Source organism: Scardinius erythrophthalmus (assembly GCF_964197995.2).
Source record: "Scardinius erythrophthalmus genome assembly, contig: HAP1_SCAFFOLD_120, whole genome shotgun sequence".
NCBI classification, from domain to species: domain Eukaryota; kingdom Metazoa; phylum Chordata; class Actinopteri; order Cypriniformes; family Leuciscidae; genus Scardinius; species Scardinius erythrophthalmus.
The window spans coordinates 1-17,500 of record NW_028296490.1 but is presented as its reverse complement, the minus strand read 5'-3'; the positions used below and the strand labels follow the sequence as shown (position 1 = coordinate 17,500).

The window sequence follows — 17,500 nt, the reverse complement described above, 5'->3', positions numbered from 1 at the left end:
TGCATATGTGTGTGTACAGGTTGCTTTAGTAAAGATCAAGTCTACCTTGATGGAATTTTAAGGATTTTACGCCACAGGAGGAACATTGATTTTAAGATATTAACCGCTCTCGGAAAGGCAGGTCCTATTAATGCTAAATGTTTTAATGCAATACTCCAACTATCCCTTTAAGAATGTGTACACATACCACTTTCTGTAATTCCTGTTTTTAGGTTTCCTATGAAGACGTGGAGAGACTTCGGCATTTGGCCGTACTAAAGAGAACCAGGATTCCTCACTTCATGCAGGATGAAGAGCGCTATCTTCAACACCTCGACCACATCGTCACAGTGAATGAACTGAGTGACGCGGAGCTTCAAGAGCTCATTCCATGAAGATCTGGATCGGACACCATTTACAATCCACCAAACCATTTTTTCAGGTTTTCCCAGGCCAAAAAAAAAAAAGTGTCTGCAAAACTGGGATTTTTAAAACGTACGATTGATATAATCTTGGATGGTTTATCATGAAAACGTAATTCATGATGATCATCCATAAAAAAGTATTACATACAGCATGGTTGTGTCCAATGATTGATGTAGTAATTTGCTGCATCAAGTGCCATATTACTCAGCAAGTCTGTTTACAAATACAATGATTGTCTGTTTTGTAAAAACAACATGAATCTCAGGCATGAAAGACATGTTTGGATTCTTGCAAACCGAAGGTATGTTCGGAATAGCGTACTACCATACTCACTATTTTTTGTAGTATACTGTGCACTAGATCTGCATGATTCTGGATAAATTGATATTCACAATTATTTGTTTAAAATAGAGATTACGATTCTCCCACGATTCTGAATAGACAACTAAAAAAAATTACGGAATTTACTAGAATGCAGTTAATTATAAATAAAAAATTTAATAAATTTTTTAATTTTTGATCGGGTTGAGTGAATGATTCAATGACTCACTCACTTGTTTCATTTCTGGATGATTCAGTGTTTTTGAACGAATCTCTTGAATGAATGATTCAATGACAAACGCATTTTTTAACGGTCACTTGTCGCCACCTACTGGTGTAACGATGTAATGATAAAATTTTTATTTGAAGCGTCAAGTTACTGATTTTGATCGCTACCATCGGCATCAGTGTTTATATCCGACCTATAAACATTTATCTGTGATAATTTTAATTATTGTAAAACAGAAATAATGATACTGTGTGGATACCGTCAAAGGTTTAATAGACATTTGAATCAAGATCTTTTAACGATTAATCGTGCAGCTCTACTGTGCACAGTATGCACATTTTCTGAATGCATGGAATACTGTACATGAAGGATGAAGTACATTAAGCTAAAATGTACAGTATACAGTCAGTACTGTAACGCAATGGGCTTGACTTGACCCGGTTTTCAGTGTTATGACGGGACCGTCGTTTCTTTCTTGATTCATTAGTTGATCAGATTGAACAAATTAGGATAATGCAACTGCTAAAAGTCCTAATTATTTCAATGGGATGTTATGTGCCGATTTAAAAACATACAATGCAGAGATCATCGGACGCAACATCTATTGCATTGCATACTGTTTTAATATACACTAGTATTCCACTCCGAACTCCGGCATACTCGTGAGAAGCTGAAAGATGGTCATGTAGCATTTTAATTGCATTTATAATGTAATGGGCATATTCTATCACGCTAGCTAGTATTTATATTACACACAAGGCGGAACTATATCAGCACTTAATCATATAATCCACCCTGACAGTATTTATATAGGAATTCACTCATGAACCTATGAGCACTTCATTGAGGTTCTTCTACTAGTGAATTCCTTTTTAGTTTCTCTATTATTTATGTATTTATTATTTGCTTCTTGTATTCACGTTAAGCACTGAATGTCTGTGGTATTAGCTTTATACGCAGTAGCAAATGCATTTTTTTCAACTTAGTAGGCCTATAGACCTTATGCGCCAGAGAAACAAGATTTTTTTAATTTTGTCTTTGAACTTCCGCTTTTGTGGAAATATTTCTATGGCATCGCCGTTGAAGAGTAATTAGCTGGTGAAGTGGATTTACTTATTGTAGAGTTAAGGAAAGTTGTCATGGGTATTGTAATGTTTGAAAGCAGATGTCACGAATGTCAGTAGAGAGGGAAGATTTAAAAAAATGAGCGGTTCATTTATAAATTTTGTAAGATCTTACCTTCACGCTGTGGAATTACAAACTGGAAGACAACGAGCGCAGCGCTGAAAAAGGGAGAAAGTGAAAAAGGGAGAAAGTCCTCACTGCAGAACATGAAATCCGGGGGAGGAGTTGGATCCAGATCCAACTCCTCCCACCTTACATGTACCTAAACCTACCCATCTCCACCCTGATCCCTAAACCCACCACTAAACCTACCCATCTCCACGCCCTGATCCCTAAACCCACCCCTAAACCTACCCATCTCCACCCCCTGATCCCTAAACCCACCCCTAAACCTACCCATCTCCACGCCCTGATCCCTAAACCCACCCCTAAACCTACCCATCTCCACGCCCTGATCCCTAAACCCACCCCTAAACCTACCCATCTCCACCCCCTGATCCCTAATCCCACCCCTAAACCTACCGATCTCCACCCCGATCCCTAAACCCACCCCTAAACCTACCCATCTCCACCCCCTAATCCCTAAACCCACCCCTAAACTTACCCATCTCCACCCGATCCCTAAACCCACCCCTAAACCTACCCATCTCCACCCGATCCCTAAACCCACCCATCTCCACCCCCTAATCCCTAAACCCACCCCTAAACTTACCCATCTCCACCCCCTGATCCCTAAACCCACCCCTAAACTTACCCATCTCCACCCCCTGATCCCTAAACCTACCCATCTCCACCCCCTGATCCCTAAACCCACCCCTAAACTTACCCATCTCCACCCCCTAATCCCTAAACCCACCCCTAAACCTACCCATCTCCACCCCCTAATCCCTAAACCCACCCCTAAACTTACCCATCTCCACCCCCTGATACCTAAACCCACCCCTAAACTTACCCATCTCCACCCCCTGATCCCTAAACCCACCCCTAAACCTACCCATCTCCACCCCCTAATCCCTAAACCCACCCCTAAACTTACCCATCTCCACCCCCTGATCCCTAAACCCACCCCTAAACCTACCAATCTCCACCCCTTATATCTGGAGCCAACTCCGCCCCCTGGATCTCATGTACTGCAATGAGGTGATACTGGAAAAAGGGGCGGAGCTTCATAAGGTCACCAGTTCCACAATCTCTTATGAATAAAAAGGAATGGCCTCTTGTCGTCACTTTTTTATTTCTAATCAGGCCTTATGAAGTGCTACTATTGTATCTACAGATAATCAGTGTTCTTCTGAGAGCACCCTTGGTGGTCTTCATTACCCATGCTAATGTGACGTGACACCTTCGTAGGTAACCTCAGCCTTTCGTACCTGTGTAACGCAGTCCAGCTGGCCAGCTTCAACACTGTGCATGTTAAGATTGTGACGGACTCAGGAAGAAAAGTAGGAGGTCATGTGGATGTGCCTTATTTGGGTTCAAAACTCATGTGTTGTGTCATGTTATATGCTTGAAATTACATATCCATTTGTATTTATTATCATTGTCAGTACTGCACGAATATTGCACATTTCACAATAAGTTGCTGTTATCTTATTAAAATTATACACTGAAGACCCTAGAATCATTGTCTGAGTGCTGAATTTTAAGTACAACATATTCAGTTTTTCACTATATTAAAGATATGCCCTTTTACAAAGTCTTGTTTTGTTTTTGGGCTCTACTGGAATAGGAACTCATGCTTGAATTCGTTCAAAAAAAAAATATTTTTCATATATTTGACATTGTTCAGCTCTTCCCAGTAATGCTCCGGGATGCGTTTCCCGTACGACGACGTAACTCACTGCTGAACTACCATCGTACAATGCATCATTGAAGAAATCAACTCGATAGTCACAACTGTTTCCCAAAACCCTAGTCGTAAATTTGTCCCCCTGTAATCAATTTTATCTCTTAAATCTCATCTTTGATCACCAAAATTACATATTTAAATGATTTTTGCTTTAAAAAAAAAAAATTCTTCATGCCTTAAAATAGCTCGAATGTAACTCGACACCCTTGCCTTATTTAGTATGCGCGGTTCTATGAATATGCAAATGAGCCCCGCCTCCACTCACTCACTCAGCTCAGAGATCCACTCGTTGACGATCACACATTGATCTGATTGGTTACAAGGTAGTTTGTGACGTCAGAAACACCAGCGATTTCAAAGCGTGTTTTTGAGACTGTCTTTGGTTCACTGCAGTTTTAAGGAGAAAATACTCAGCAATGCTGTCGACTTATGAACTTACACATGGTTTGTCTTAAAGCATATTAAAAACACCACATAGACACATAAACAATATTAAAATCCGGATTTACACCACAGGGGGATTTTAATGAATCCGTTTGAGATAGAATTAATGCCAATTTTTTTTGCAAAAACTTACATGGCATCTGAGTATTATTTCTCACTTTTTTTCCCAGTTACTTTACTTTATTTCCAGATTCAATCATATGCTCGTACTAGAGCACGTACGCATTCTTAAAAAAAACGTGCTTTAAATCTCTTGACAAACTAAAATACATAAATGACATTTATATGTATTCGAAATAAATTATATATATTGTACTGAATGTCCACGTCATGCAAACAACAAACTCAGGTCGAGAGCTGTCGTTCCAATCACACAACTTGACTATGTTGTTTGCGAATGTTCGTTGGAACGATTTTTTCGGGAAACACTGACTCGTTTTAAAAATTCTGATAACGATGGAACTTGCGACATTAGTTGGCTAACGATGCTTTCAGAAACACACCCCTGTTTAGTTCATCTATGAAGCCCCTCCTTCTGAAAAGCACACTGTGCTCTGATTGGTCGGCTGGATCAGTGTGTTGTGATTGGTCGAGCGCTTTGAGTGTGTTTGGGAATTGTCCCGCCCCTCACCATAACTGCCAGTTTCAACACACTACTAACTAACTCAACCAGGCCCCGCCCCTTTATTCTGTGTATTAATTATTATAATGAGGACTATTGTGACGTGTTCGTTTCCGGAAGAAAACTCGAGACTACAATAGATGCGTTTCACAGAGTTCAGAAACACTGACACTGAAATAGAGAATAACTGCCTTTCACGTAGTCATTCACAGCTGATGATGAAAAAAAAACAGGTCAGACTGATTAAAAACAGTTTCATTTAATATATCTTATTTTCAATAAATTGCAGTAAAGCCTCCATACCCGACAATACTATAGTTTATAATCTGAGCTCATATCAGCAGGGCAAGTCATTGAACAACACAATCTTCCAGAACATAATGCAACCAGGATCGGGAGCCTCCATCAATCATCTACAGCCTGAGAATCATGGGGAAAGAGCAGGCATTCTTTCCCTCTCATAACATTATAGCTTAATTCAGTGTTGTTCCAAAAAAGAAATGGAGATGTCCAACTCAAAAGGGGGGGGAATAGGGAAGAAAAAAAAACCCACCAGTTTGGTACCTAGTTAACGATGGCAAGCAGCACTAATACAAAGTGAATGTAGGAGAAGGACTAGAGCCCATTGTGTTCATTCTGTACAAGTCTTGTGTTGCTTAATAACTTCTTGCTCCAGTAAACTGAAGCTTCACACCTGAAAGGCAGCATGTCTCTGCACGACATGTTGAGGTAAAAAGGTTTTCCTAGAAGAAAGATTCTAAATTAATGAATGATATCAGTAAAAAAACAAAAACATTTTAGATAAGATGTAGGGGTGTGCGATATCTATAGTGTATGATAATATCGTGTTGTTTCAGCGATCTGACATTATCAACACTTTACAAAAACACACCTGGCGCACGCGTACACTACACGATTTAGTCTATTAAAATGCATTTTTAATTCCCTCAATATTCAAGATAAGGATTTTAGATTTAAATCATTTTATATAGTTAATCAATATCACACGAAGAGTGCTGTTTTATTTACCGAATGAACGAATCGTTTGAATGAATGATTCAATGACTCACTACAATGCTTCGTTCTTGAACGAATCAGAAGCTTGAATGAATCTCAAATGACAATGCCACCTACTGGCAGTTTTAATTTCACATTTAAAGTATATTTCATTTCAAAATATTCAACATTTAAAATGTTTAAAACATTATTTATGCATGTGCAAATGAATTCATGTCCCTCTGATCTGCATTAAACTGTGTAAATGCATCAAATTGCCACTTCAGATGCACATTCAGTGCTTCCTCTGCATTACAAAGATACATTTTGTTGATACTGATTTCATTTGATTGTAACAGCTCAATAGTGTCTTATTATTCTAACTTAATTTATTGATTAAATGTAAGAATTTGACACAAAAGATGATCCATTTAATTAGGTTACAAATGGCTTTCTAAAGGTAAAAATCAATTTAAACCTATTGGAAAAGATGATTTCTGTCACTGCTATGAACTGACCACCACACAGAATATGGAGTCAGATTACCAACACAATAAACACACTCAGCAAAATATTGTCCAATTATTAAGAAAATCTCTGAATATTTCGAGATATCATTTTGTCTCAATATCGCACACCCCTAACCGGATGTTACATCATTCTTACCTGCTTTTAGCCCATCATGTTGTGGTCGAGCTGCTTATTGCCAGAGCGCCTTCTGAGTTTGACAGAGGCTGTCCCTTCAGCACAGGATCTATAGAAGAACGTCAACATCTTTAGGAGACTACAATACTGAAACTAGGGATATATAGGTGATATACAGCGGTTGGACAATGAAAATGAAACACTGTTGGAGGTTTCATGATATATATGTGCCAATCTTCACTGATTTTACATTCCATCATAGCTGTACATAAAATATTGCAATCCACACAATATATATGAGTTTAAAAGAGGACAAATTGTTGGTGGATCAGTGATGTTTTGGGCTGCAATATCATGGCACTCCCTATTTTGCTTGGTCGTGTCAATGGCGAGGATTACTGAGCCGTTCTGGAGAACCATGTGCACCTAATGGTTCAAACATTGTACCCTGAAGGGAGTGTCGTGTACCAGCATGATAATGCACCAATACACAGCAAGACTTGTGGCAGAATGGTTTGATGAACATGAAAGTGAAGTTGAACATCTCCCATGGACTTGCACAGTCACCAGATCTGAATATTATTGAGCCGCTTTGGGGGATTTTGGAGGAGTGAGTCAGAAAACGTTCCTCCATCAGCATTACGTAATGACTTGGCTGCTGTTCCGGAAGAAGAACGGCTCAAAATCCTTCTGGCCACTGTTGAAGGACTTGTATCTGTCATTCCCAAGATGAAATAATGCTGTAAAAGGACGCCCTACAACATACTAATAAATCATTGTGGTTTCACTTTCATTGTCCAACCCTTATATGCTGGTAGCATGTTTAAAAATGGTCTCAACATGATTAATATGACTAATAAATGCAGAAAAAACAATTTCCTAGTGGTTTTCAATGTGTGATTTCACTTGATGCAGGATTATATACACTGACCGGCCAAAAAAAAAAGTGTTTGTTTGGATTTAAATCATTCTTAAGTCTATGATTGGATCATTATTGCAGTGATTATTATGTTTCTATCATGTTATATGTTTGTAACAGTTCTTCTAGCCCTAATTGATGGGTTAGAAGCAACCATGTATGAAGAACATCACAACCATATTCCAGGATGATAATGTCAAGACTCATCAGGCTCAAACTGTGAAAGAATGGTTGTGAGGAGCATGAAGAGTCATTTCCACACATGAATTGGCTCCTTTAACTCATTGAAAGTCTTTGGGATGTTCTGGAGGAGACTTTACAGAGCGCTGGACTCTTGCATTGACAATACAAGATCTTGAACAAATATTGATGCACCTCTTGATGGGAAAAACATCACAGCATTTATTTCCATCAAGAGGTGCATCTATATCTATGTATACATATATTAACTTGAGAAATGAATAAATCATAGTGAAGAATGTAAGTTGGCTCACAAAAGTAGGGGTGCTCCATGGCTTCTTGGGCAGTCAATCTCTGTTGATGATCGTAACGCAGGAGTTTATCCAGCAAATCCAGAGCTTCTGGGCTCACCAAGTGCTGATTCTCGGGCTGAACAAAGTTCTCCCAGCGCTTGCGTGTCTGCCTGAAGATGTAGGCGATTACAAAATTAAAACAGCTCAGCTTCTCGTTTATAATCGATCTTCATCTTTTAGTCAAGGCTGTTTTCTATGGAAGCTTGTTTCCGCCACAGAATAAAACATTTTAAAATGTAATTGCAATCTCACAATTGCGACTTTATATCACGCAATTCTGACTTTACATTCCACAATTGAAAAATAAAGTCAGAATTGCAAGAATTGTGTGATATAAAGTTGCAATTGCGTGTTATAAAGTGACTCTCTCGCAATTGCGACTTTATATCTCGCAAAGTCTGACATCTTTTCTCACAATTGTGATCGGATATAAACTCAATTGCGAGTTATTAAGTCCATTTCTAAGCAAAAATGACAGTTTATAGCCTATGTCACAATTCTGACCTTATAACGCAATTGCGTGTTATAAAGTCAGAATTATGAGAAATAAACTCGCAATTCTGACTTTTTTTCTCAGAATTGCATGTTTATATCACGCAATTCTGACTTTATAACACGCAATTGGGAATTATAAAGTCAGAATTGCATGATATGAAGTCAGAATTGCGAATTTATTTCTCACAATTCTGACTTTATAACACGCAATTGGGAATTATAAAGTCAGAATTGCATGATATGAAGTCAGAATTGCGAATTTATTTCTCACAATTCTGACTTTATAACAATTGGAACTTTATAAATTCTCACAATTGTGAGTTAAAAAGTCACAAGCACCTTTTTAATTTTTTATTCTGTGGCGGAAACAAGCTTCCATAGTTTTCAGCTAATGTGTGAACAAACCTTTAAATTAAACATTATGTGTTGCTCACTTAATCAAAATCTAGATTGGAGCTTTTTGGAACAGATTTTTTTCTAAAGCAAGCAAAAACAAGATAGTTTATCAAATCAGCCACCCGACTGATTACTGATCATAGCAGATAAATTAATGGTTATCACAGAAATCTAAAATTTCTATATGTGCATCACTAACTCAAAATGTGGCCAATCTAAATAACTAACAGACTCACTGTCCAAGCAGATCTTTGAAGCGCGTGTCCAGCTCGATGCGATACTTGTTCAGGTAGCTGAACAGCTCTTCTGTTCCCAGAACCTTGGCAATTCTGACCAACTACAGCAAAGATTATTCTGTTAGCATAGACTACATACTGCAATAGTATTCACAGAAGAATGATAAGTCATACCTGGTCATAGTTGTCTTGACCATGGAAAAATGGCTCTTTCTGGAAGATCATACTGGCTAACATACAGCCCAAGCTCCACATGTCCAGACTGTAGTCATACATCTGCAAATCATGGAGATTTAACTGCAATGTTTGATGGTAATGTGGGAATATATTGCGTGTTGCACTTTCTCCCATTCATAGTATGAGTGAGGAGAATATGAGTGCACCATCTTTGTAATTCTTAAAGTCCCCCTGTGGTGTAAATCAAGTTTTTAATGTTGTCTATATGTCTATGTGGTGTTTTTAATGTGGTGCTTTAAGACAAACCATGTGTAAATTCATAAGTCGACAGCATTGCTGAGTATTTTCTCCTTAAAACTGCAGTGAACCAAAGACAGTCTCAAAAACACGCTTTGAAATCGCTGGTGTTTCTGACGTCACAAACTACCTTGTAACCAATCAGATCAACGTCTGATCATCAACGAGATGCAGTGAGTGAGTGGAGGCGGGGCTCATTTGCATATTCATAGAACCGCGCATACTAAATGAGGCAAGGGTGTCGAGTTACATTCAAGCTATTTTAAGGTATGACGATTGTTTCGAGAAAAAAAAAAAAACGTCTAAATATGTCATTTTGGTGATCAAAGATGAGTTTTAAGGGATACAATTATTGACTTCAGGGGGACTTTAAGTATTTGATATAACATAGCGAAGCACACAACATACCTGATAGTCAACCAGCAGCTCTGGTCCCTTATATGATCTTGAGGCGACCCTAACGTTGTAATCCTGTGCAGGGTGGTAGAACTCAGCAAGACCCCAATCTATAAGCCGCAACTACACCACGTACAAATAAAAAGACACAACAGGTCACCAACACTGATCAACACATTCAAAAGCAAACCCACAATGCTGGTATCACACTTCACCTTTCTCATTTGATGGTCTATCATGACATTGTGAGGTTTGACATCCCGATGCATGATGCCCATGCTATGAGAGTAGTCCAGCGCCTGCAAAGAGACAAAGCACATACGTAACACACTCTCCTGTTGAAAACACATGAGCGTAATCTTATCTTATTTCAGCATGCTCACCTTGAGAAGTTCATACAGGTAAAACCGGATATCAAAGTCTGTTAGTCTCTGATAGAGATCCTAAAAAAGCAGAACAAGATCATGTGAGATATTAAACGGCCCATTTAGACGGATGGATGCATTTATTGACAGAAAACTAATCACTGTTACATAGCTCAACTCAGTCAGTCTTATTATTGGAATCTCTTGTTTTATTGGTTTACCACGAGTAACATGTCTGTACCCAAAAACACTATTCTGTTGCTAACAAGATAATCAGAAAGAGCTTTATTTGTAGTTACAGTAATACAGCATTTTCTTCACCATTCAATGTTTTAAAATGAGTTGCATGCCATTGAGCAACACGAGTCATCCAGCTTTTATTAATATGATATTCTGATTCTCAATCTAGCTTACTGCGATGTTCAACAAGTGCCTCATCACAGCCACTGAACGAACGCACGGAGTAACATTAGCATAACTTGCAACACACTCAAAAGTATTTTTAGTATGATTGTTTTGATCAAGTAAAACAGCGCTGCGTTTCCCCACAGTTTTAAATCGTCAAATTTGCATAATGAATAATTAATTTAATTATTGTATATTTAATGAAATGAAGAAGACTAAAGCTAATCAGGCACGCAAAGTCTTTATAATAAATATTATTTATTGTTCCTCAACACTGTAATTTTATCCCGGTGCTACTTATTTTCCAGAAAATACGGTAATTAAACTATAAACATTTTAAATTACTATATCTCAAACTTATTATTTTATTTGTTTACCCACATGTCATGTGACCTTTAACTGACATCAGAGAACAGTGAATGTGTTGTTAAATTCTTGCAATATTAACTTAAGTCAACAATTTCAGGTCAAAGTGGCTCAGCTGACCAATTTTTGTTGTTGAAAATCCTCAGTTTAACAAGTTTTATAGTTTTAGTAATTGAAAGTGGTACCTTGAAATCCGTGTTATTGATGTACTCAAACACAAGGGCTGGCGTTCTAGACTGTGGAATACCAAAACAGAAATACAAAAAAAAACACTTAAACAGGATAAAAAAAAATTATAACCAATGCAAATTTTAAGCTGGAACGCATACACTCAAAAATAGACACCGCCTGTTGGTTTCCTTGATTAAGCATTTTGACATGAATCAACCCTAATATTATGATTGGACTGCCGAATCTGGAATGGATTTAAATATCATACAACAGTACATATACATTATGCACTATGTACCTCTATCGTCTAGTATGACACGATTCACACGATTCACACTTTATACTACAAAATGACATAGTATAGAGCAAAAATAACACTCATAATGTGTTAGAGCTGAGAATACTAAACTTACTGGTAGATAAAAGCCTTATGAATTTGGCAAAATATTTAACCCTCTGGTGCTGTTCGTTGTATGTTTAGTTTTTTTTCGATTTTTTTTACTTCATCGGAAAGGTACAAAACTTTTCGCTATGTGAAAAAAAAAAAAATAAATAAAAAAAATCATGGACATGATTCAAAAAGATTAAATGGTCCTGAAAAAAACAGTTACGATTGCTTGCGGTCGGCCGCATTGTAAATGAATGGAAGACGAATTTCGTCTAGTGGAAGCGTTTGGTACTGCACACAAACAAATCTTACTGAAAGCTCATTTTTTGAGATATCAACCTCAAATTTGGACTTGTTTAGATTTATGCCTTTGATTTTCTCACAGTTTTAGAGTAAAACATGATTTGGAAAATATTAATTTAATTTAATTCAGTGCATTTTTTCAAAAGTATAACCTCACACCAGGGCTATTCAATTGGCGGCCCACCAATCATCTCCATCCGGCCGACGGCACCAACCTCCCTCCTCCTCCTCCTCTTTTTCTGGCGGTGTGGCCAATTTAGTTTGATACTCGCTCCGATTGACCTGAGAAACTTTAAACTTTAAATCTCCTAATCACCCTTACAAACATTTACCATGAATGTACTGTAGTAATTCACCATGGGTTGGGCAGAAATGTGCAATATTTATATTGAATACTATGCAGTAATAAATAAATATAGTAAATATATATATTATATAGTATAATAGTAAATATAGTGATTTATATTGCATTAGATTTATTAGGTGGGTAGAGGAATATATAATTAATGTTTGTTATGAAATTATGTCAGTGTCTTTGTAAAGGTGCATATAGTTTTTAACTTGTGTTTAGACATTTTTTATACATTGGGAGTGAGTAGCCTGTGGTTATCAAGTCTCACTGTCAGAATATTTTCATTTAAGCATTACAATTATAAATAAAATAATTATTACTTCTCACCAACATTTATGAGTTTGTATAATTAATTTATTTGTTCCAAGGAAAATAGTAAATTATCAAGTTTTTATTATGGTTTTATTTTTCTGCATACTGTTGGGTACACATTTCCAAGTAAATACCACACTTTTTTAGGGTTACTTTAAATTATTTATTAAAACTGTTATGTTTCAATAAATAAGCTAAACCCTCAAACCAACCCACCGGCCCACCTCAACTTTTCGATTTGATAATCCGGCCCTCGAATGAAGCTAATTGAATAGCCCTGCCTTACACTATATTTTCACTTTACCTTACCTTCTATAAATTTAGTTTAGTTTCACTTTTTTAACTTTTACAAAATAATCTGCCCAAGTGTAATCTTTAAAAAGAGACTTTACGACAGTTTAAGTTGCTCAAAACGTGATTACCAGGTCATAAATGGATCATACATTTTCCATAAATATAATTTAGTACCATAAAATCCCCTAAAAATAAAAAACGTCAAATGAAAAACATTATCGCACTAAAAATATAGTACATTAATTTCATTGAAATTATGAGCAGTGTTTCCCACAGAATTAGATTCTATTTGCGGTGGTGTGGTGTTTGGGGACCGGGGACCGGGGAGGGGTTTAAGTTAAATATATATATATATAATGTTTATATATATCATATATTTTTATTGACAAGTACACATTCCCATTGCCAACACTTAGTGTCAGATAACTTAAAGACTTTTTGTGCCATTGCTACATTCTATGCTATGACTGCTCCACAGACTTTTTGTTGCAAATTTTGCTCACACACAAACCTGGAACTGGACACACACACACACACACACACAAACTCACAAACTTACTGACACACTCAAACACAGGCTCACACACACTCACACATTCAAAAAGACTCACACACACAGATTCAAACACAGACACACACACACACACACTCAGACCCAAACACAGACTCAGACACACACAGGCTCACACACACACACCAAACTGGACCTGGAGGTGGACACACACAGACTCAGACACACACACACGCACACCTGGAGATTGAGGTGGACAAAAACCAACACACACCAACCTGAACCTGGAGATAATAATAATATCATGTCTAGTCTGGTGGCTGTGATATGAACCTACCAACGTCCGTTGCAATGATTTTTGGAATGACTGATCGCGAGAGGAACAAATTACGTTTTAGTCGCATAACATCGGTTAATGGAAACGCCGTCATTTCGCAATAGTTGTAACGTTAATTGATATTTAGAAAAAAAAATCGCAAAAGTTTTGCGCGAATCTGTAATGAAACGCGACCGCGCTTAACATCCAGACAACTTCTCAGAGTTATGTTGAGCAACAGTGTTCATTATACTAACCATTCAACTCCGGATTGATTCTGGAATCTGGGGAATAAGCATTAAGCACCGGCAACAATCCGCCCTCTACATGCTCATGTTTTGATTCAGATCGTGCGGTAAGAGAAGGAGGGGCTAGTCGTGCCTCCATTGTCAGTTTGTGAGAGAGAGGGGGAGCAAGCAGCGCGAATAAAATACAATTTTACCCATATTAAATAGTTAAAAAATCTGAATCAATCCGTGGCGGTCAGCGTTGATATGTGGCGGGCCGCCACAAATTAATGAATGTATGGGAAACCCTGTATGAGCATGAGCAAGAACAGAGGGTTAATAAAACGCTTTGCAAATCGAGTCACAAAATTTGATTGTATCAACATTTCTAGACACAGTTTCTGTGTGGGCCTGCTGATAATATTATATATATGTATTAAAATGATGCAAAAACTATACAGATGGGACTAATTTAGCAAAAACAGAAATAGCCAAATTTACCACAGGATCCTTCACTGTGTCTACAAGACGAATGATGTTGGTTCCTCCTCGTAAGTTCTCCAGAATTTTGATCTCACGCTTAATCTTCTTCTTCTTAACAGGCTTGCAAAGATAAAGAATGCAAATTCAAGGGTTAGCACACACAAAAACAACAATTCCCCAAAAATGAATTTCGCTCATCTGAATGAAGATATTTGTAATAATTCTCTCATAATTTTTGTCCATCCACTGAAAATCTATGCATTCAACATTTTCAATCTAATCAAAAGCCAATCCGTTTCTTAAGCGTTCCATCCCGTTCTGATCCGGTTCAGCCCGTACGGATATGGTTTCATTTCCCACTGTGGGGCTGATCGCTTTATATGAAGAATAGACTTAATATAGTATTTTATTCACATATTCAAATACATAAAGCACATAAATAGGGTAAACTCAGCTATGCATGTTTGCCCCACAAAAACAAACGTCAAAGGTTTTCGTTCACCAAGCAAACACATTTGACTTTGTTTATATTTGAAGTGCTTTATGCATGTGTGTTAATTACACAATTTCAATAGATGGAGAAAAATAGATGTTGTCTGGAACACCTTGAGAGTGAGTATATAATGTATATATAAGTATATGATAACAAAATGTTTATTTTTGGGGTGAGCTATCCCTTTGCTTCTCCCTGATGTTCAGACGTCACACGACGAGAGAGCAGGCGTTCTTACCTTCAGTATTTTAACAACTACTCTGTCGTTGCTGTTGATGTTGATGGCCTCAAACACTTCACTGTATTTGCCTCTTCCGAGCTTCCGTACAAGCTGGTAGTCATCCTGATTGCTGAATCAGAGTAAGCAACATATCAATAAAACTGTGCAAAATGACTTACACACACATTTTAAACAAGCACTGTGGGGTAACACCATGACTTTTTGACATGACGTACCACATTCATGTTTTTGTTGACATGGCAAGCCATTTTACTTTGAATCATTCCCAGGATTAATATGAACAATTCAATTTTCACTCGCTAAAATGATACTTTTTGATATCAGGAATGGGATTCTTACTAGCAACAATAGCAATTTTGATATCAAGAATTAAATTTCAACTCGTAAAAAGTATAATTCTTGAAATCTGTAATTGTATTTTCACTAGTTAAATGTCACCATAGGCTGCCATTCAAATTCAATTGTTGATATCAAGAATTGATTTCATTCTTACTAGTTCAAATTCCAGTTTCACAAATCAGAAATACAATTCTTTACAGGTAAAAATCATTTTTGATATAAATAAATTACTTTGTTAATAGTAAAAATATAAACTCCTGATATCAAGAACTAAATTTTCAGTTGAAATGTTAATTCTTTTGATATCTGTAAATGTATTTCAACATGTAACAATTGTTAATTCTGATATCAGTAATTAGGAGTGTAATTTGACTAGTGACAAATGAAATTATTGATATCAAAAATTAAACTTTTTCCTAGTAGCAATTCAATCGTTGATAATAAGAACAGACATTTTCACCAGTAACCATGTAATTATTGATATCTAAAGATTTTTACTAGCAAGAATTATATTCCTGAAATGTGAAATCGGAATTTCAACTAGTAATAAATCAAATTTTCATATCAACAATTAAATTTGAATGGCTGTCTATGGTGACATTTCACTAGTGAAAATATAATTATAGATTATATATTGTTTTTACTAGAAATTGAATTCTTGATATCAAGAATACTGACTAAATACATTCAAGTGGCTGTGGTAATAAAACAGCATGTACTATGGTACACGAACATGGTAGTCAGTCAAGTACCATGCAATAGTAACACCACAGCACTTTTTCTAGGGATGCACTGATATGAACATTTTGGCCGATACCGATAACGGATAAATCTTTATATCTAACAACCGATATATTGGCGGATAAATCTAAATCCAAATTTTGATTTAATTTCAGAGAGCCTGATTACAAAAACAAAAGTCTCACCATTAAAAGCCATGTCACAAGCACACAATTATAATGTTCTCATCATAGTTTTTATGTAACCGATATTGCCGATGTTGCACTTTCCTTTTTTGAAGTGATTCCAATCATATTTAAAGCAATTCAAAACCATGATGGTGCATCTGAAGTCTTTTAGCTTAATTATTTATCAGCTTTAATATAACGGCCAAATTTTATCGGGCCGATAACGATGAACATAATATCGGCCGATACCGATATATCGTGCATCCCTAACTTTTTCCAAAATTGCATTCACACTCTCATCTCTGTACCTCCAGCTAGGCACATGTGCTTCATAGTCCCAGTATTCCTTGCTCTTCACAGTGTTGGCATCAGCATACACCCGTGCTTTACTGCTCACCGGACCGGGCATGGCGGGCTTGGCCAGTCGATACGCCTTCTTCCCTCCACCTACAACTACGAGACTCTCCAAACGACTGCAAGTCGACCGTCTCAGTCGTGAAACACTGCAGAAAGTATTGTGGTACCCTAAAACACTGTAGCAAGCCGGTTCAATGCGATCTCTCGCGAGCAATTGTGATTGACAGCTGCTCAGCGGCGGCGCGCATGACCTCGCGCTGACGCTCGCGCCACTAAAAGCCAAAGCAAAAAGCAGAGAGCGTCCGAAACGGTGCAGAAACCGGTTTGTTTTCTGATGGACCGCCAGTTTATTAAAAAAAAACTAAAGTAAGGATTTCATGACCAGCCTAATCAGATGTGTCCGTTTGTAACGTTAAATAAAATTAAAAACAATACCTGTCGAGCCCACCCAATGTAGCTAAGCGGTTAAACGGAACATAAACAGCGCGAAGCAGCCGAATTGATCGATTATCTTGGAGTGCGAACAGCGTTTGATCATCAGTGTTTATTATAATAGTCATTACAGCGGTTCAGCAGCTTCACTT

At 37.3% G+C, this 17,500-nt stretch overlaps 2 protein-coding genes across 4 annotated transcripts in view; one reads left to right on the top strand and one right to left on the bottom strand.

Moving 5' to 3' along the window:
* The window catches only part of LOC308686307 (microtubule-associated tyrosine carboxypeptidase 1-like), an 18,958-nt gene extending 18,469 nt beyond the window's left edge, over window positions 1-489 (top strand). For both annotated transcript variants that reach the window (XM_081394701.1, XM_081394702.1), the window contains 2 exons: window positions 20-117; window positions 213-489. In XM_081394701.1, coding sequence (XP_081250827.1) covers window positions 20-117; window positions 213-374 — 260 coding nt within the window. In that variant the 3' untranslated portion in view covers window positions 375-489. The remainder of the gene's footprint in view (window positions 1-19; window positions 118-212) is intronic.
* LOC308686308 (casein kinase II subunit alpha'-like) overlaps window positions 1-17,288 on the bottom strand; it is a 28,570-nt gene extending 11,282 nt beyond the window's left edge. The window contains exons 1-12 of one of the 2 annotated variants that reach the window (XM_081394703.1): window positions 16,868-17,288; window positions 15,310-15,421; window positions 14,597-14,698; window positions 11,407-11,457; window positions 10,469-10,528; window positions 10,301-10,384; window positions 10,098-10,208; window positions 9,390-9,491; window positions 9,216-9,316; window positions 8,050-8,198; window positions 6,658-6,745; window positions 5,237-5,738 (exon numbers count right to left, since the gene is read on the bottom strand). In XM_081394703.1, coding sequence (XP_081250829.1) covers window positions 6,672-6,745; window positions 8,050-8,198; window positions 9,216-9,316; window positions 9,390-9,491; window positions 10,098-10,208; window positions 10,301-10,384; window positions 10,469-10,528; window positions 11,407-11,457; window positions 14,597-14,698; window positions 15,310-15,421; window positions 16,868-16,968 — 1,047 coding nt within the window. In that variant the 5' untranslated portion in view covers window positions 16,969-17,288 and the 3' untranslated portion in view covers window positions 5,237-5,738; window positions 6,658-6,671. Of the gene's footprint in view, window positions 1-5,236; window positions 5,739-6,657; window positions 6,746-8,049; window positions 8,199-9,215; window positions 9,317-9,389; window positions 9,492-10,097; window positions 10,209-10,300; window positions 10,385-10,468; window positions 10,529-11,406; window positions 11,458-14,596; window positions 14,699-15,309; window positions 15,422-16,867 lie in introns of those variants that run through there. The other variant, XM_081394704.1, reaches the window with a different exon arrangement.
* Window positions 17,289-17,500: the final 212 nt, after the last annotated feature.